Raw genomic sequence first — 21,200 nt, forward strand, 5'->3', positions numbered from 1 at the left:
AAATCAAGAGCTTGACATTTCCATAGACATCGACATTTCAAACCTTGAAATATACAAAACATCTCATTTCTCAAAAAAGGTTGTTCTTCTTCTCATATTTCTTCATGTCTAACTTCTTTTTTCCTTCCTTCAACTCCACCATCTCTCCATTCCTTCAACTCTACCATCTCTCCATTCTCAACTCCTATAGTTCTACTTTTCTCTTCTCTTCATCTTCTTCTTTTTTGAACTTTTCATTCTCTTTTTACTACTTTTCTCTTCTCTTCATCTTCTTCTTTTTTGAATTCTTCATTCTCTTTTTACTTCTTTTAATTGAGGTGGGTTTTTATTAAGTTAAAATGATTTAAACTTTATTTTTATAAAAAAAAAAATACGATGCACCTGCCTTCAACCAAATGCTCCCCTCACCATAAAGTGAAGGCACGCCCAGGCAAGCACCTGCATGAAGACAGTCACCTTGGCACCATTCAAGGCGCGCCCAAGCGAATTCGCATCACCCCTCAATTTAGGCGCTCACCTGGATGCACTTCGAAAATACCTCCAGGAGACGTTCAATGAATTACAAACATTAATTTGAAACTTATAACTTCCACCATGACTTTATGCAAAAATTTGTTACTGACTTAATTTTTGTGCATTTGTTTTAGGACTTAGACTATAGTTAAAATTAGTAGGTTCAGAAAATTTTCCATTATTTGTTAGATGTAATGGTAGATGCAACAAACAAAAATCTAATAAGAGTTAAAATTACAATAATATCCAAGTACGTGAGATTTGATGAAATTGAAAATTTAGGGTAAAAATTAACTCACCTTGCCAAGTTTTCAATAAGAAACATCTGTTGACCACAAAATTGGGGATGTGGGAAGAAACCCAATATACTTTTAGTGATTGGGTCCAATGGCAGGGGGAGGAGTTCTAACTCTTAACATTTAAATTTCTTTAATGTGAAGAAATTAGCTCCCTCCTCTACTCTAATGGAAAGCTGCAAGTTCTTCCTTCAAGTGTTTGAGCAGGTTCTCAGTACTCATCACTGAATGATCACCCTTATCTCTCACCCTTACACTCACCTGCCACAATAAACTACATTTACACCCCGATTGATTCAAGGTCGTTTTTCGACGAATAAAATTTTCAACCCTAAACATACAGAAACAAGCATAGGCAACATATATTGTGCTCGGAAAATAGAAAGAATGGGTAGAAGAACCTGTCCAGTGTTGGCCTCCTCTTCACCAACTACCAATATGTAGTTATACTGTGCTAACTGTGCTTCTCGCACCTGCAAGAAACCAAGATAATCTATTAACCAACTATTAAATCAAGAACCCACTCACTGTTTTGAGTAAACACCATAGTAATAATCTATTACAGTGACTGACAAATTTATGTAGGTCGAAGGGCTGGGAAAGGAATACTTATTCATTTCAACTAGGCACAAACTCAAAACACAAAAGCATGAACAGAAACAATAAGGAAAAAGATAGATTGGACTCGCCTTCTTCTGAATCTTTCTGTCTGTTACATCCACGTCAACATAATAACCAGCATGATGAATTATATCACGCACCTACAAAATAAAATAGCATGATAGTACCATGGTTTGTAAATATCATGTTCTATAACATAGTAACGACGGCAAGACAGGTCGAGTACTGAATTTCATATGTATTGTATTACAAAATACATTCATGATAGAGGTTCTCTACATAATATCAAATGATAAGGAACTTGTATTAGTAAGCAGTCGAGTAACATGTTAGGCCCAAATTTTTTAATATCAGATTTGTGTGATGTGACAAAAAGGAGTCCAATGATAACTACCTTCAGCGCGTAGGACTGGGATTTCTCTGATACAGGGCAAACAATTGCTTGACGTGGACTAAGCCAAAAGGGCCACTTCCCTTTGTAGTGCTCCAACAAAATAGCAAACATTCGCTCCACAGACCCCAAGATAGCTCTGTGAATCATAACTGGACGTTCCCTCTTCGCCTCGTCCTCTGCTGAGTAATACAACTCAAAACGAGAAGGAAGCTGGAAGTCCAACTGCAAAACATATGCCCACATTGTATAATATTTCCGCTGTATTAAAGCCGAAGCAACAATGAGGGCAACAAATTATGAAAAATTAGTATATGATACCTGAAGGGTTGCACACTGGAATTTTCTTTTCAAGGCATCAGATACACTAATATCTATCTTTGGTCCATAAAATGCACCATCTCCTTCATCGATCTGTATCAAATGATGCATTAGTAAGTAGACAGAAACCTCAATTGTTCAGGAATAATTAATAAACATAGAAGGCTGATATGGAGTGCACATAGACAGATCTAAGATTAAAAATAAAAAAAGAAGAAAATCTGATGAGATACAAAATTAATCAAGGAAGAAATAATGAATATAAAAAATATAAATCCAAAATATGAAATAACCACATGATTTATTATGACCTAGAGCATGACTAAAAGCTGACTAAGCAGAAATTTGCTACTTTATGCCAACTTTTCTTCACAGATTTATTTTTATTTTTTGTAATAAAAAATCAACCTTTATTGAGACAAATATAAGTAAAAAAGAATGGAACTGCAAAAGAAGAATGGCCTAAACAACCAAGCAAAAAAAACTAAACTAAACTAAACTAAACTAATTAGAAGAGATTCCTCATATTGTTAGGAATTAAAAAATAGATTAAATTATAACTTTTGTCCATGAACTTTTGGATTTTTTAAAAATATTACTAAAAGACTATTTTTTAAAATATTCTAAGCCCTAATCTTTATTTATTTAATTTTTGGTTGAACAAGAAACAACTTTTCATTGATCTATAAAGAGAAAAAATGTTCAAGATACACATCCCCAAAGTGGTGAAAAAAGAAGAGAGAGAATAAGATAAAAATAACAGAGAATTAGCACAACAAGAGCAATACAAGCTCAGAGAGAAGATAAAAAAAATTCTAGACCAAAACTCATAAAACTGCTTGCTACAAAGCTTGGAAAACCAAACGAACTTCAGAGCAACAATAGCTTGAGCCTTGAGGGATAAAACCTTCCTTAGAACCAGAAGCCAAAGCCAAACTCCAAAAAGAACCAAGTAGAAGCTAGGACACAGGAACTAAACCATGACCAGCTGAAATACTAAAAGCGAAACGAGAAAAGGCCATTTCCACAAAGTCTATCAAGGAGTAATCACCAAAAACGAAGCCTCAATGCTATCTTCAGAATAACCTCCAATAATAAGCCACCATATACCAACCCACTAGGAAACACGGACACACATTTTTGGGCGAAGTATCTGTGTCGGACACGTGCCGACACGGATACGCCCGGACACGTGCCGACACGGATACGCCCAGACACGTGCCAGACATGTATCAGACACGCATTTTGGCGTGTCTGATTTTTTTTTTTTTTTAAATCGGACACGGCTGGACACGGTATGGACACGGGATGGACACGGGATGACAGTTTTGTGGGTTTTCTGAGCCCAAATAAGAAGGTCCAATGCCCATTAGTAATTAAAAAAAAAAACAAATAAATGATAAATAAACTAATATCCACCCACGAAAATGAAACACACCACCCACTCCACGAAGCCGACGTCGCTGCCACTGACGCCGACGCCCGCTTGCCCTTGCCGCTGCCGACGACGCAACCCTGCCCTCTGTTTTTCTTTTTTGCTTCTTAGGTAAACACTAATAACCTAACTTTTTTATTTTTCAACCCTCTGTTTTTCTTTCATTTTCATATACTAAAAACAATTCTCATTTTTTAAACTGCGTTTTGAATTTTGACCATTTTATTTCACTAAATTTAAACTTTATTTTTCTTAGTACCTGCATTTTGTTTCTGTCCCTTTCTTTTTTTTTTTTACAAGGACTTGGTCTCTGTAAAAAAATATTAAAAAACTTTTACAAGGACTTTTTAAATATTTTTTGTGTTAAATTTACATATATCCTAAAAAAAATTAAAAAAAAAACGTATCCCAACGTGTCCGTGTCCTAATTTTTTAGGAATTGACGTATCGTCGTGTCCTATCGTGTTCGTGTCCGTGTCCCGTATCCGTGTCCGTGCTTCTTAGCCAACCCACAAGCTGAAAAGAATCTTTGAAATCCTCACCTACCAACCAACCAACAAAACTAAAACTGCAGAGCTTCAAAAACTGCAAAAGGCGTAAGAGAGAACCTTTCAGCTTTCCAAACAACACAAAACTCAGAAAACACTACTCAAAATATCTTAAAAATTAGAGAACAACTATCACACGGGTCAAGAGTAATCTCCATTTCTTGAAAAAAAGGGGTAATGGTTGTTTGCTTTGGAAAATCTGACTTCTAATCTTCTTTTTGCTTATTAAATAAAATCTAAAAATCTTCCTGGAAGGATTTGAATCTCCCTGTCCAATGGCTTGTTCTCCCCGGTTGGGATAGGCAGGTAAATTCCTTCTCAATACAAGAGAGATAAAGATGTATCATATCTTTACCAATGCTGGCTAACTCTTCATTTAGAGAGGTGATATTATAGTCATCCAATCGAGATGGAGGCATACTAGAAATTAACAGGAGAGATGTAACGACATCATCCTTTGAACAATTTAGAAGGAAGCCATAGACCAATTGGAAACGAAGACTAAGACGAAGGAGAAGCTCTGAACACAATCTTCAAAGAGGGAGACCATAACCTATTGAAGTATAAGTAGCCAAAGAAAACTTTCGGGAAACTAAAAACCCTTTCAACTTCTTGAACCTTTAACAATTCCAAGGTTATAACTATCCATGTCCCTTATCCAAAAAACTATCCATGTCTTAAAAGACCCAAACAAAGTGGTCACTAAACTCGTAAAACCTTTTGAATTCCTAAAAGAAGCCTCTTCAGATTCTCCACAAATTGAGAGATTAACCTTGGAAGTGAGTGGTCACTAAACTCTTAAAATCAAGGTGGGATGGCCAATTGGTAGAGCGCTTGCAAGATGGACGTCGGAATCGTGCGATGCCAATTGTTGATGCCAAGCACACCCCAACGGCTTCCAGCCGGATTGGACGGAGACCCGAGCCCTTCCATCGAGCGGGGGTGACGCTCACAGGCTGTCGAGTCGAACTCAAGGTGGGCTGCTTTGAGGATGATTGCACGTGGCTGTTTTGTTGGTTGATTTTCGAGGAAAAAAAATTAATAGAAATAAACTACTTGAAAAGAGAACATGCTGCTTCCAAGATGAATTTAATGCAAAAACTCTTCAAAAAACAAACAGCCAACCAGACAAAATTGAAACTTCTGCTCACCCACACTTCATAGTGAGAATTAAAAGCCACGCCTTGCTTTCCAAACAATAAAGAATCTGCCCAAAATGAGAAACTTCCTCAAATTCTCCATAAATTAATACAACACTTTCCAGCAAATGTTTCTTCAATTCGAAATAAAAACTCCTCACTATCCAAAAGACCAACATACACTATGCACTGGCTCTTTAACTCTTTTCTACAATATGTGATATGTGATAGCAAAGCATACAAACCAGCGGTGAGGACTAATATTAAAAGTGGAATTTGAAAGAACAGTCGAACGAATGGTCTTAAGAAACCTTTTCATCTTCTCTTTCCTTAAAAAATCATTCATATTATTAAAGAAATTTTTCTTTTTTTAAACTGATGCAGAGATTTGACATAAACTGATTTAGGAAAAGGATGGATTCCTGCTCTCTCCCTCTCCCTCCAGCCCTGGCTCCCTCCTCCCACCTCCGCCGTCACCACCAACTATGAATCCTCTCTTAACTGTCTCTATAACCTATGGCACCACTTAACCAACCCCACTCTACTACCATAGAAAGAAAAAGATACTCCATTGAAATTGATCCTAGGTATAGGGGATCTCGTATCAGGCTCATAGAAACCACCAAAGACCGTGCCTTCTTCATCTCCATACATTGGAACTCCCTCTCATGGATTACCTCGGTCTTTTCCACCCTTCTTGACGCTCCCACCAACCATAAGTTCCTGCGAGAATACTGTATCCACGAGGGTGGAAAAAAACCAGCAACAAACGAGGAACCATCGCTGAAATCATCAAACTTGACAACAATGGAGGCCTTAACAAAATCATTGTGCCTATTGGTACTGATAGAAAAGGTTGATGTTCTTTTTATACCTTACTCTCTTCAGGTCAAAACTTTCAACAACCACCCTCCTCATTTATTGCAACCAAGCAATCAAAGACACCATTAACTACTGCACCTTCTACCCCACCTACCAACTCTTATAGAGATGTGCTTACTAATCAGGCTCCTCCACCCATCCTTCCTACTGAGCCACCACAATCCACCATCTTCGCCCACACTGACTTCTCCACATCTATTATTGTTACCCGAAGATGTTTTCATGATGATTGGTTCAAGATTATGAGAGCCCACTCTGAAAATGTCAGTTATTTCTGCTTTTTGAACCCCATTCAGACAGATAGAATATTGCTTCGTTGTGAAGATGCAGAACAGGCCAAAACCCTTGGTGCTATCCGTGGATGGTATAAGGTAGGACAATTTTTCGTGAAATTCAGCCCATGGAGTACAGAAGCATACTTGAAAAACCCTAAGGTTCCTTCATATGGTGGTTGGATTAAAATTAGGAACCTCCCCATTGACTGATGGAATTTTGAAACTTTCAAACTGATTGGTGATCACTGTGGGGGTCTATGTGAGATTGCTAAAAAGACCACATCCCACCCTGACCTGATTGAAGCCACAATTAGGGTTAAGGAAAACAAGTATGGTTTTGTACCAGCAACCATTGACATCCGGGCATCATCTATTCAAAGGAAAAAATGCCGACGAATTTTGCTGAAGAAACTTCTTATATGGCTGCTCTTTAACTAAGATCTCCCAACCCCCTTGAATTTAAAGTACCCCATTAAATGGTACAAGGGAAATGCCCACTTCTTCAAATATTGGAAGAATGTGGTTTCTCTGAAGGTACTATCTTTTCAGTGGTCCAATTCTCATTAAAAAGAATCTGAAAATCTTCCCAATACGAATGCTCACTATTTTTTGTAAAAAGAAACAATTTCATTGATGTATGAAATTACAAGAGTGGCCTATAGGAGGGATTACAAAAGAGGCACAATAGGAATGCTCACTGAAATCTTCAAGTGGAATTTCTAAGGCCTTTGGAGGTGAATCTAGGCTGCTTATACGAACATTAATGTCTTCATCATCATCACCCTCGAAAAACCATATCCTCAATGCATTGGTTCGAGCCCTCATTTGCTGACTTGATTACTGCACTGGAAAGAGTATGCAAAAGTCTATTCCTGTCTGATGTTTTGAAAACCATCTTCCTCAGAAAGCATTTTTTATTTGGATAAGGTTCCTCTTTCTCTTTCTTCATTGAAGGCATTTAATATATTCAGTTTCCGATTATCATCCATGTTTAAAGGAATGAGACCCTTCCAAACCAACGGATTAAATTTAAGCCTGGGATAAGAGAATGACAGGGGTTCAATAAATTTCTTTGAAGGCAAACCATTTGGAGGGAGTTTTATAGGAGAACCTCTTAAAGAACTACCGGAAGAGACTTTTGGACTTCCATCCAAATGATCCACATGGCTTAAAACTGGAGGATAATTATTAAGGCCGTAGGGAGAACAAAATCCTAGGACTCATTAATGACTGTATCTCGAAAATTAGTTCCTCCCCTGAGCAGAGATGCACGCTTTATACAGGTAGTGGGGTCATGTATACTCATGGGATGACATCTTCTTTGTTAAATGTTTGCACCTGTAAATAATAGTCTTTATTCATAAAAACCAAAGGGTTGTGATTCAAAGACTTTTCATCTACCAAAATTTGTTGAAGCCTTTGAACATCCAAGGAATTTGAAAGGTTTCTTTAAGTCCGGATTATTAGTACACGGAAACCTCAAAGAACTATTAAGCTTTATCAACTCAGGATCTCTGACATCAGACTCGAATGACAAATTTTCCAAACTGATGGATGCTGATTTCAACAAATGCTGGCAAGAACCCACAACAGTAGGATTCCACTTGAACCAGAGCTTCAGAACAATCAACGAGGTTTAGGGTTTTAAAAGAGATATTTGATAATCCTCCAAAGTGACTTCCTAACACTTCAATCAGTCACGATTCCAGAACTTCAAAGATAAGTCAGATTTCTATCCAACCTCCATAACCAATGATGACCTCCTTTCGACTGTGTTTGACAAAGTTCCATGACTCAAATTTCAAATAAAATTTTCCTAGTTTTTGCCAATTTCCTTTTAACATTTGCTAATTAAGCAACCTTCCATCATCAAATTTCAACAGTGATTTATCAGCCATAAACGGATTAATCAAGCAATTCTAGGAAAATTTTTCTCTGAGGACCAGAAAGACTTCTTACCATTCGTCATGAGCACATGATTTTGTAATAACCATAGTGTTGTCCCAATCTAATTCCATAACATCATAATCTTTTTTAACCCAAAATTGATTCAACGACAAAAGAACCTTTCAGGACTCCAAACAACAAAAATCCCTTCTCCATGAAATAACAGAAAACTTCTAAGAACCACTATATCTATCGTTGCCCTATTGAACAAAGGACGACAGAACCCAAGATCGATAGCGGAAGAGCTCCCAAAAGAAGGGAAAATAGAAGCAAACGAGTGCTTCCTCTCTTTATAAGAGAGATGGTATAAGTGAGGAAACAAAAAGCAGATCGGCTATTCCCCAACCACTTATCCTCCCAAAAATAAGTATCTGGCCCATACCCAACAGAACACTAAACAAAACGGAGAAAAAAAGGGAAGCTTGTCAGATATGGCTTTCCACGGATTTCTAAGAGTGCCTCTCATACCCCATCCAAGATCCACTCAAAAGGATGAGGATCGTATTTGCTCACAATGACCTTATGTCATAAGCTGTTGACTCCCGAAAAAAGTGCCACAACCACTTGGTCAACAAAGGCTCATTTTGCACCCGGAAATTACCCATGCCTAGACTCCAAGATCCAAAGGTTTGGCCACCAGTTCCCACATTTTCTAGTGAGAAACCAAGCTTACACTGAGAACAGAATAAAAGAATATAAGGGGAATACAAAAAATCAACCCCCAACAAGGAGTCGAACTAAAACAAAAAAGGACTCCAATCAAACAAAACAAAGCTTAAAGAGTAATTACAAAAATACTTGACACCAAAGCCCAAAGGAATACATGAAACCTGACAAGGGGCCAAACCTCCTCCTAATGACTCTCAACCTCTCTAAAAATTCTATCGTTCCTTTCAACCCAAAGACACCAAAAGATAGCACAAAATCCATCAAGCCACAAAAAGTGACCCTTATCACAAAAGGGTCAGTGAAGAAGAAACTCTTCCACCATAGATCTGCACCCTCTCAGCCAAGCCAAACTAAGGCCAAATGACTAAAAAAAAATAGCTCCAAATCGACCAAGCGAATTCACATCCCCACAATTGATGATCGAGATCCACAGTTACCCCTACAAAGGATACAACATTGGGGCCCAACCACCCTATACGACCTCCAAAATCGATCCATAGCATTAACTCTACCATGAAGGATAATACAGTACAACTGAAAAAGATGAGACCCCTTCCCCTCATCGACCCTTCCCATAAGAAATCTCTCATAAGCTTCTCCATCCTTTTTGTGGTAGTCTTTCTTTGGGGAGGGGGTTCTCTCTACCACTGCACTTCAGTGTCTTCTTGTGTGGATCAAAAGAAAATATATATGAGCCAAGTCAGGGAGAACCAAACTGAATTTCAGAACCTTTAGAAACAAAAAGTAATGGCACAAATTTGCAAATATTTAAAGATAGAATAAGAAAAACAAAAATATTCCAAGCTTGTTCATGGACTGGCTAGGTCAAACAAAGAGAAAATTCCAAATTGGCCAAATCCAATCAAGAGTGCAAGAGATTTATATAATTGGAACGAAGAAAAAAGTTAAATTGCATTATAAAGTGAACTAAAGATCCTAAGTCACATCATTATACTTGCATTAAAATGCATCCAAGATGAACTTAATGCAGGTTCAACCAAGTACCTGCCAGGGCTTCCCAAATTCATTTAGTGCTTCTGTAAGTGCAGCTTCAGCTTTCTCCCATGTTTCCAAATCTCCAAGGTATTTCTCTGGCCTCTGTAGCATAATAATAAATACTAATAAGATAAATGGAGAGATGTTATACCAAATCACACACTTCTACAATACTACAAGTAAATAATAAAACAGGATATAGATTGAGCGTTAGGCAGAAAGAAGAATACTGATGTCAAAAGGGTTCCTGGGCAACCGTAAGATATAATGAACATCGCTATCATTAAGACACATGCATACTAGGAGAGTGATAGGCCCAGGGTTAGATGGGATTATTACAGGCAGAACAACAAATGAAGAAATTGGCTAATGTTCACTGAATGGGATGTTAAATTTAAGGTTGATGATGGGTGTATCTTAAGCTGCACCCCGGCAGCCTACAGGCTTGATTTGCTTGAGAGTGCAACATACATGTTGTTCTTCATGTGTCCCAATTACGTGCAGCAGAACCCATAGATTCACCAACTGTGCTTTTACAATCAGAGGTGCTAATCTAATATGAAGGTTGTACACCAGCCAAGGCAACACAGAAACCTTACCACCTCTTTTGTTCCAAATTGTTGAGGATGTAGGAGGGGAAAGTGAGGTGTGGTGGGATCTTTTTGGTTAATTAGTTTTTGGTAAGGAGAGCATAAGGGGAGCTCTGGAGTTGTATCGCTACAACTTAATGTTTTGCTTTCAAAAATTAAAGTATTGAAGTAATAGAAGTAAACTAAGACCCACGGCTCTACCAAGGTGCAAGAAGCACATGTAGGAAAGAGGGCAAAGCAACAACACCAAAGAATTTATACAGAAAATCAACAAAAGTACTAAAGGATTTGGTGTTTTAGCAATAACCAAAAAATTAACATGGGTATAAAGACAGTACTATTTCAAATAAGAAACCTAGATTGAAAATTGATTTGTGATAAACAAGCAACATTTCTAAAATATTTACTCTGAATTTTCTGAGAAAAAAAAAACTACATAATTTTTTACAAGAGACAGAAATTTCATCAGAAGAGAAATGATTTAAGGAAAAGTAGGCAGCATCCTCCTACCTAACAAAAAAAATGCAACAAGTGACACTGCTAGAATTCAAATTAAGTGAGTAAAAATAAAGAAATATTCTTAAAATTCTTTCATTTATTAAAAAAATGTATTGTCATCAATTCCCTAAGAAAATAGAAAAATCATCCCCACGATAATCTTTAAACAAAAAATACGAAACAATAACATACCGTCGATAGCTTCAGCTCAAATGTGAACCCAAAAATGTTATAAGCATATTGGATGAACTCTAAGACACCCTTTACTTCATCTTTTATCTATGAAATGAACACAAAACAACAACAAAAGAGAGAAACCAATCTTAATAGTCTCAAAAGCAATACTCGTCTGCATAACAATTAGATAATAATATTAACCTGGGACTCCCTGCAAAAAATGTGAGCATCGTCCTGCAGAAAATTTAGAGTGAAGTTTATAAGTAGATGATGTACACATACAAATACTGACAAAAAATCACATACTTAAAGGACCAAGGTAGAACTGTATGAAACCTATATAATAAGATGCTCGCAGTATTATATTTCAGCATAGTTTCCCATAAACACCAAAATCTAGAAATACCTGTTGAAATCTTCTCACACGAGTCAATCCAGTCAATGCCCCACTTGCCTCATTACGATGCAAAACCCCAAAATCAGCCAATCGAAGAGGAAGTTCTGCAGACCAACAAAAACATTAAAAAGATAACTTGAGCAACAGGGAGTTTCCAAGAATAAACGGATAAAAGATTAAATTCATTAAACATAAAAAGACTAGACAGATTTGAAGTAAGTGTTGGTGTAACTGTCCGTTAGACACTGGCTAGGGGAGTTTAAAAAATATATTACACTAGTAACCACTTTACATATTTGCAAGAATGTACATGAACTTACCCCTATATGAACGAACTCTATGCTGGAACATCAAACAGTGGCCAGGACAATTCATTGGTTTCAGTCCAAATTCCTGCTTTTCAATCTGTCCAATAATTTATAAATAAGCTGAAACCGAGTATCTCATGACCATACATGGAAAGAAAAATAAATAACTGCCTCTACAAAAGGAGGTGAAGACATTAATGCAAAAAAAATCTCACACATGCCTTGTACACAATTTGCAGAGCCTTTGAGTTGATTTTTTTAGAAGAACCAAACAAATGCATTCAAAAAGGAAGAGGCAGAGAACAACCCAAGAGCCAGGGGTAGAGGACACCTTTGCCCAAGCAACTACTTAATAAGGGTCTTTCAATTGTTAATAATCATGAGAGGACCGTAATTACAAAATAATTTTAAGTGGTTTGAGTTGAATTTAAAAAAAACACAAGCAACCATGTAACAGATAAATCTGCTTTCTTCCACACAAAACTAATACTAGAAAGATAAATAAGATTTCAGCTAAACGCAATAAAGTACAACAATGGATGATAAAGCATCAACCATAAAAACCAAAGCAATTACAAGGTATTCCTCAAATAGATTTGCATCAAAATGTAATAATGTTTGCCGGAAATATTGGATAAAAAATTCCACGTAGGGACAAATGACTTCTAACTCCTCCATTCTAAATGATGTAACAACCGAAATATATATATATATATATATATGTTTAGATTTTTTGTTTATGTGTTGTTTTATTTTTCTTAAAGATAAACCTTTTTGTTTTAGAAACATTTTTTATTTTGATAATTTTTAAAAGATAATTTGTTTCTAGTTTTCAGAAAGTAAAGGGATTTGCTAAAAGATAAATCTTTATCTTTTTGTTTTTCTTTAAAAGCCTTTATACCCTAGGTTTTAGATTAATACTTTTCTTAGACGGCTAGACCTAATTTTCTCTCCAGAGGAAAAAAAAAAAGAAAAGAAGGAAAAATTTTGGTAATTTATTTAAGAAAAACAGTAAGTTTTATTTCATATTGTCTTTGTTTTCTTTTCTTTAATGTTGAATCTTTAATTCAATTTGTTGGGGAAAGCTTTTGGGTCTTTGTTTTTTTTCTTTTTCAATTAGAACAAAATATTTTGAAGACTTTTTGCAAAACCCTCTTTAGTCCCCCCCCCCTCCCCCTCCCCTCTCCGCTCTCCCCCCCAACTCCCCCTCCCCTCATCTCCCTCTCTAGTCTCCCCCCGGTCCCTCATCTCCTTCCATCCTTCGTCCCCCTCACCCTTTTCCATCCTCCACGGATGGCCGCTACGACGTGACGGCTTCTGGCTGTCCTCCTAGAAGTAGAGAAGTACCTCTAATCGGAGAGCAGCTCCAGTTCATGGCCGTCATTAATAGCAGCAATGGTGTTTATGATTTCGTGTCATCTTTTGTTCGACTCCCTTCCCCTCCCTCTTTTGTCTCAACCCAGTGACCCAACCCGACCCAACCTGAAAATATAAGTGTTGGGCTGGCCGTCATGTTCGGTTCTGCCGATTCTCTAATCTGACCAACCCGAAATTTTGGGTTAGTCCAAAAAAACTCCCATAACCCAACCCATAAACACCCCTACCATTAGGTCCCAAAACGGCAAGAGCAATGGTTACTGACAAGGGGAAAACCACCGAGGTAAGAAAAGGCAAAGCTTCCACTCTACACCTAAAGATACAGAGTAGCTACCACTCCATTGGCCTCTACCCCCTTGAAGATGGAGGATGTTTGGCCTAGTGAAAGAATCCAACTTTTGCCTTCCCCTTTCCTTAGTAAATAACCTTTGACAAAAAGATGAAGAAATTTTGATTTTTCTTCTTTTTCTTCTTTTTTTTTTTGAAAGGAAACAAAGGATTCCATTGATATAATGAAAGAAGAAAAGCAAACGTACATAAACTTAAAAATAAAAGAAAGCATCCAAGAGTTCAAGGCCTAGAAAAAGGGGGAGACAAAAACCTCCCAATTCGTACAAATATCATGTAATCTCTTGTTCTTTGCTTCCTTAGCTTCCAAGTAGCAAATGTTTATTGTAGATGTAGTGCAGTTGGGACTTCATCACTAGAAGTTTTTTTGGACTTTGGCAAGCAATTCTTTATAGGAGGAAGACCTCTAAGAGGATGGGTGAATCTCTTTGTACAATTTCACGGGAAAATAATCAACACACTTTTGATTATATTTTCTCAACTCCCCTCAGATAGTCATTTTTTTCTTTTCTAGATGGTATAGTCCCTCCAGGAACTTTTGTAGTTATGTTTCTTTTGATGTGCACGTCATTGGAGAGTCTTCTATAGCTCCTCTAGCTAGTTGGAAAGTTCTCTCCCTCCATTTTCAACTATCTCTTTTGATATAATATACTGGTTCTTTTTTCAAAAAAAAAAAAAAATTATGTGTGGGTGTGTGTGTGGGTGTGTGTGTGGTGTGCATAACTCCAATGACTAGATATTATTTCAAGACCGAACCTCAAATACAAACATATTCTCCTTGTAATTTGCAGCATGACCAGAAGTTTCCCATAGTTGCATATTGTACATATTTGGTGACAAAACCTGCAGAAGAACTAAACATGTTACGTACTAAGTTATATATATTGCAATTTCATAAGGACCAAACATTGGATGCCCACCTCTTCATAGCCTCGATCCTTATATTGAGCTCGCATGAACTCCATTAGTTTATTGTAGATCCGAGCCCCATGAGGAAGGAAGAACCAGCTTCCTGGGCTACAGTTGATATCGAAAGTGAATTTCATGAACAGTTATGACATGAGGGCTGTACCTTGTGATTTCAAGTACTTACCTGAGTGGATGACAAAAGAAAAGCTCCTGTTTTGTACCCAATAATCTGTGGTCATACTTCTTTGCCTCTTCAAGCATATTAATGTATTCCTACACAAACAGATAGACATCAAAAGAAGATAATGCCAATTAAAAAAAGGAACAAGGCGCATTTGAAACTTAACTTCACCAATTAAGGTAGGGGTTTAGATAGACATGATGATTTGATCACAAGTGGCAAAAAAAAGTGATCAAATCATCATACTAATTTTCATTCATAACCCAATTGTTCAACATATCCTCATTGAATCAGCAAAAATGTTCACAAGAACAAATGACAGAAAGAAATTAAAAAAAAGCACCTTCAAACGCTTTTGATCAGGATAAGATATCCCATAAACTCTTTGTAAGCTTTCACGATCTTTATTTCCCCTCCAGTAGGCTGATGATGCCTAGAATTTCAAATTGTTAAGTATGATAGAACTAGCACCGTGATATATACACATATATAAGAGTCTCTCAACAACCAACATTCATTATCAAACAGGGAAATACACACAAAAAAAAAAGGGAAGAAGATAAGATCTCCCAAGCACTCAAAAGAGAGGTCTATAAAACAACCCCAATCCATATTGATAATACTAAAAGGAAAAGGGGAAATTTTCTTATGTAGTTTTGCCTATGGGTAAAGGGCTGCACTTCAGAGAAAGTTCTTTGCAATGTCAAAAAGTATGCACCATTCTCTCTCCTCTCTCTCCTCTCTTTCCTCCTCCCTCTTTTCCTCCTAGGTGAAGCAAGTCTAATTCCGTTAGGTGAAGGATTGTTCTTGAATTGATTCTTCAGGGACATCTCTGATTTTAGTGTGTTTTTAGTGATTATTTCGTGCACTTCTGTTGATTTTTGAAAAATGGAAGTTAGTAGCTACTGTCTTGACGGAAATGTTTTCTGCATTTTGGTTGAGAATGGATTATTCATGTTGGACAATGTTGATAGGAAAGTTCTAGTGCCTCTACACCCTTCTTGACTCCTGTGGTTTGAAAATCACATGGTTGGATTAACTCAAAAACCTGCACATACTCAATTTTATTATCAGATTCGTGATGCTTTTGGTACGTGCCGTATGCAAAAATTCAAACTTAACCAATTCTGGTGCTTGGAGTGGGTGGTGTGGCCAACCAAAGAAGGAAGAAAGAATGTTCTAATACCAGTTGTTCCTGCTATGATGGGCTGGAAGAATTTTTGGCTTATGTTGAAGAAATTTTCGATGAGAATTACAGAAGATAAGGTACTGAAGATTATGAAACCTAAGGATGATGGGATCCAAGAGAAAAAGGAGGGGTCAATCCACTACATTTGTTAGGAGCAAGCAGCCGTTTGTAAAACTGAACATGAGAAACCTCAATAGGGGAAAGCAAGAAGAGAGGTTGAAGCCTCAAATAATCAACACAGAAAGGTAGAGGAATTTACAAACCCATGCAAAGGTGGCTCTGGTATTTCACCGAGAGAAGAGAGTTTGCATAAAGGGTTTAAGGAGTCAGCAGCTTTCAAGGTGAAAGCTTTGGGAATTCAGTGGATCAGGAAGGAAAGAGAAGTTCTGAAAGTATGTCGGAATTCAACCATGGTAATCACAAGAAGTTGTGCTCATGATGATTGGAAAGAAATCTCCCTAGCAATTCAAAATCACTTTTCACTGAAGTGCAGGATTAATCCTTCCATGGCTGACAAATGATTAATAAGATTCAAAGAAGGAAATTGTTGAGTAGGAAAGATAGGAAAGTTTCATGCAAAACTAAACTTGTGGTAGTCTGAGAAGCACAACAGTAAAGATGGGATGTTTGGATTTAAAATTCTTGATTTACCTCTTATGTTTTCGAGAAGAGAAACTTTTGAGGCTTTAAGCAGCCATTTTGAAGGTTTGGTAAGCATATCAGCCAAAACCTAAATCTCATTGACTGCACGGAAGCATTTATTCAAGTTAAACAAAATTGTTGTGGGTTCTTGCCAACCTCTATAGAAATCAGCAATGCAAAGTTGGGAGCTCTTAAAGTCAGAATCGTTGGCAATAGCAAGTTGAATTCAAGATTCAAATGGATTTCCTTTTCCAGCCTCAGTCCAAAGAGTTTTGAGAATTCTATGGACATTGAGCACTTCCATGAGATAATGGAAGGGAAAGGAGGTACCTTTCTTCCTTTCGTTCTCTTTGTTCTTCTTCTCCCTTTCCTCTTCACTAAACTAACCAAAACCGACAGATCGTCGATGTAGTTGGTCGGTCGGAATCGTGGAGCCTTCTAAAACCGACAAGCTGACGGAAACCAAACTTGTCGGTGGTCAACGCCAGTCTAAGTCCAAAACCAACTCCAACCGACCGATGATCACCCCTAGTCAAAGATGGGATGTTATTGTTAAATAATTAAAAAAAATAAAGAAATAATAGTTTGGATCAGTTCAGGTTGGGGTTTAATTTTTTAACTCCTCGCATATTTTGGTTTTATAAGCTTGATATACCGACCAAACTGAAAACCATAAAGACCAAAAATCCGGTTCGGTTTTTTATTTTTTCCGGTTGGTTTCAATGTGCACCCCTAGTTTTGCCCAAGAGGAGGGTGTATCGTACAACCTTCCAAAAGCTACAAAAATATGGAAAAGATATCCAGAATGCCATGATTAAATCGTCATGCATACACCAAGATATTCCAAACATGTTGTATAATCAGGACCACTACATATTTGAATAAATCTGTTTTTAAGAATATAGGCAAATTTATATTCAACTGTATATCTCAGATGAGGTTTAAAGATTACCTTTAGACATGCAATTGCTTTCACAAATGATGTATTTGGTATATGGGGGCCACGACATAAGTCAACCAAGGGACCACATCTATAAACAGTGATAGTCTTGTCTTCTGGCAAGTCATTGATGATTTCAACCTGATTAACATCATTTGAAAATGAGAACATAAGAACTCCAGTCCTCAATTATCATATGAAATGCAAATTATTTCAGCGATATTCAATTGCCTTGAATTTATTGTCAGAAAACATTTCAAGAGCTTGTTGCCTTGTAACTTCAATGCGCTCAAAAGGCTGTTTCTCCTGAAAATTTGAAAGAAATAGATTGAATTATTCCTCCAATAATAAGTATCCTCTGAAATGATGAGATTTCATGCATGAAACCAGATTTTTGAATACTTTATCGGGAAAAGTATTCCAGAATCTTATATTCTAGTCAAAAAGGCCGCTGATACAGGCAATAAAAAGGTGACAAAAGCAAGCACTGCCGAAGATGAGGAAGCAACAAATATGCTCTATGAGTTTCCAACTTACGATACATCTTCATGTCGAATTATTAATTCACTTATAGTTTCAAAAACTTGAACAATTAGAAGGTTAGTTTACTCGCAATAAATCTTTACATTCTTTAGGGCACGTTAGAATAAATCTTTACATTCTTCATATATATAAAGTTAAAGTGAGCCGGGATCAGGATGTAGACTCTCCAGTATAGCATTAGCATTACAGCATAAAAAATTGGTCCCAAAACCCGAACTGTTAGGCCTTGCATACTTGAAAGACAATGAGATTACAAGAAACACCAATCCACTTCCTCCCAATAAGAAATTAAAAAAAATGGTCATCGTTTATGTAACTGTTAACATCCTTCTTCCAGATAAAAACGTATAGAAGAACCAGGGTTTAATTATATAAAATAAGTGGTGTAAATTCCTAGTCAAGAGAACAGAGAAAGAACAATACCGATACAGCCTTCAGTGCACCAGACTCAATTTGCTTGAAGTGATCATCATTCAAGCCTAAATCATCATAAAAAGCATCATAATAGAATCCCTGTCATGAAAATCCAATTTATATATAAGGAAACCAAACTACAAGCATAATAACTAAGGCAATCGCATACGGCTATAAAACTTTATCACCCCTATAACAATCAACATGGACAGTGCAAGAAGTTTATCCTAACTGCCAAAATCATCCCTTCAAATTACAATAATGTAACTAACTTCTTGTGAAGAGGTAATGCAGAATAATGTACAGATTTCCTCTAATTCTAAAGCTCATTGGTTGCCTTGAGAAAACCTAAAGGCAGGTGATTTCTCAAAACTAGTAGTAGAAAAGCTTCCAGGTGAACTTCAAAAATTGATGGAAGCAACTTAATGGTGTGATACTTGCCCTTTTAGAATCTGCTCTTCCAAACACTCCCCATCCATGTCTTCTCATCTCTTGAGTTGCTGCAAAGCTAGCTGCTTGTGTTGATAAATTTCGTAGACAAATTTTACGGGAGGGGGCAGGGTGCAGGGGCAGAAAACCATATGGTGAAGTAGGATAAAATGATGATCTTTGTATTGGCGATATCTGATTGAGGAATTCGGCCTTAGACTTAGTTTCTAGGTGGCTGTATTGTTATCCTTTAGAAACTAAAAGTTTGTGGTATATAGTTACTGCAAGTAAATGTGTGGTTGCTTGTTTCGGTTGGTTCACTAAATCGGGTCCTCCATTTCTATTGTTTAATTCACTGGCTAATGAAACGTCAATCATCGCGAAAGAAAATATGTATATATACCTCTCCTCGAGTGGTACAGGGTCCAATGCACAGCTTGCAACCATACTCCATCTCAAGCGACTAAGCCAAGGAAGAAAAAAAAGAACAATTAAAAGGGTGTTACGATTGTTATTAATGAGCTCAGATTCAACGCACGAGAATACATGGGACTGTCAACCTGTCCAAGTATATGAGCGCTAGAATGCCAAAAGGTGTCGCGCCCTTCGTCGCTGTCGAATGTGAACAGCTTAAGCTCACAATCCTTCTCTAGCGGCCTGCTCATGTCCCACAGAACTCCATCAACTTGAGCAATCAAAGCGTTTGCAGCCAAACTTTTGGAGATTTCTTTTGCTACATCAATTGGTGCTGTTTGCCATTTCTGACCCTCCTTCACCGTCCCATCCGGCAAGGTGATCCTAAAAAGCAAAGAATCAAATAAGATTCGGATATCATAAATCCAACCTGGTGTAGGCCGAACGAACACTATACTAACTTGATCGGGGCAGAGGGAAGAGAACGACGGTCGGCGAGCAGCTGTGCTTGTATTGACTGAAAAAGTTGAATGCGTTTGGGAATGGTGGCATTGAGGTACGCCTCGTCTTTGGGGTGTTTCGCCGCCATTGTAGCAGCTTCTGTGCTCCGGAGGCGGAGGGAAGTTGTAGAGAGGAAGCGAGTGGAGGATGAAACTGCTTTACAGCGGCTGTGAAAGGAAATGAGAAGCTGCGCCTTCCAGATTTGAGCGCACAGCATATGCAGTTTGATTGCGGCGGCTATGCGTATTTTCGCACACACCATGTGCAGATTAAAGCTTATTAATATTTTGGACGAAAATGCCCTTTTTACGCTCTGCCCCGTGTTGCTTTTTTCTAGCTGATATATTGGGGATACCTCTGGACCAGAGGACGCGAGTATCGCCACTCCAAAGTTGCAATATAATTTAAATTTGGCATTTGGCATATTTCGTTGCGATCTAGCGGCGAAAAAGCATTATTTTCTTAACAAGTTATAAATTAGCACTATTTTCAAAATAAGTTTAAATATTAGTCAACTCGATGTAGTAGGGGGTAGGGGAGGTGGTTATGAAGTTAGACATGAGTAAAACTTACGATCAGGTGGAGTGGAACTTTTCGGGGGATGTTATGAACAAGATGAGGTTATGCGATATATGGATTGATTTTATCATGAGTTGGATTGAATCAATTAGTTTTTCGATCCTTCTTAATGGTATGCTGAGATAGACTTTTAAACCAAAAAGAGGATTGCAGCAACGAGGTTCGTTATATCCTATTTATTTCTATTTTGTACAAAAGGTCTTTCTGCTCTCCTTACTAAAGATGAGTTTTCTTGACACTATTTAGGTTTACGCAAAAATAAATATTGTCATTTTATAACTCATTTATTTTTCGCATATGATAGTTTTATCTTCTTCGAGGCAACCAAAAAGGACGACATAACTATAAAGGACATTCTTCACACCTACGATAGGGCCTCTAGCCAATTAATTAATTTTGAGAAGTTCACTTTTACGTTAAGCAATAATACTAGTTTGGATATGGTTACCCACATTATAGATGAGCTTCATATTCCTTATACTACCTCTTATTTGCATTTTTCGTCTCAAAATTTTCATAAACAAGTGTCAAGTTTTTAACTCTCTCAAAGAGAGAATTTGGAATGTCTCGAAGGAGAATTTTTTTCTCTATTGGAGGAAAAGATGTTGGGCAAATATACACGATATATATGAACTGTATAATACTAACAAACAGATTACAACATAACTTACTACAAATGATACAAATTCGAACAACTTAAGGAATACCAAAACTTGATAAAAAAAATAGTC

At 37.2% G+C, this 21,200-nt stretch overlaps 1 protein-coding gene across 1 annotated transcript; it reads right to left on the reverse strand.

Annotated features, from left to right (window-relative positions):
• Positions 1 to 711: 711 nt before the first annotated feature.
• Positions 712 to 20,149, reverse strand: LOC111023566 (threonine--tRNA ligase, mitochondrial 1). The gene is made up of 20 exons (XM_022301028.2): positions 19,851 to 20,149; positions 19,536 to 19,773; positions 19,379 to 19,438; positions 18,556 to 18,645; positions 17,821 to 17,895; positions 17,602 to 17,730; positions 15,162 to 15,251; positions 14,822 to 14,910; positions 14,649 to 14,745; positions 14,485 to 14,571; positions 12,016 to 12,100; positions 11,705 to 11,799; positions 11,500 to 11,532; positions 11,314 to 11,400; positions 10,043 to 10,135; positions 2,143 to 2,235; positions 1,825 to 2,046; positions 1,499 to 1,570; positions 1,211 to 1,282; positions 712 to 1,070 (listed from the first exon to the last, which is right to left on the reverse strand). The coding sequence occupies exons 1-20, from the start codon at positions 20,105 to 20,107 to the stop codon at positions 975 to 977; spliced, it is 2,160 nt and encodes a 719-aa protein (XP_022156720.2). The 5' UTR covers positions 20,108 to 20,149; the 3' UTR covers positions 712 to 974.
• Positions 20,150 to 21,200: the final 1,051 nt, after the last annotated feature.

The sequence above is a fragment of the Momordica charantia genome (assembly GCF_013281855.1).
Source record: "Momordica charantia cultivar OHB3-1 chromosome 9 unlocalized genomic scaffold, Mcharantia_2.0 BLBB01000009.1, whole genome shotgun sequence".
Classification (NCBI taxonomy): domain Eukaryota; kingdom Viridiplantae; phylum Streptophyta; class Magnoliopsida; order Cucurbitales; family Cucurbitaceae; genus Momordica; species Momordica charantia.

What these genes read in the sequence shown, in the direction of transcription:
- LOC111023566 (XM_022301028.2), bottom strand. Translation starts at nt 20,107, where the DNA reads ATGCTGTGCGCTCAAATCTGGAAGGCGCAGCTTCTCATTTCCTTTCAC. An exon ending in CTTCCCTCTGCCCCGATCAA is followed by an intron (nt 19,774 to 19,850) that starts GTTAGTATAGTG and finishes TTTGCTTTTTAG; the next exon opens with GATCACCTTGCCGGATGGGA. An exon ending in GTGCACTGAAGGCTGTATCG is followed by an intron (nt 17,896 to 18,555) that starts GTATTGTTCTTT and finishes TCAAATTTTCAG; the next exon opens with GAGAAACAGCCTTTTGAGCG.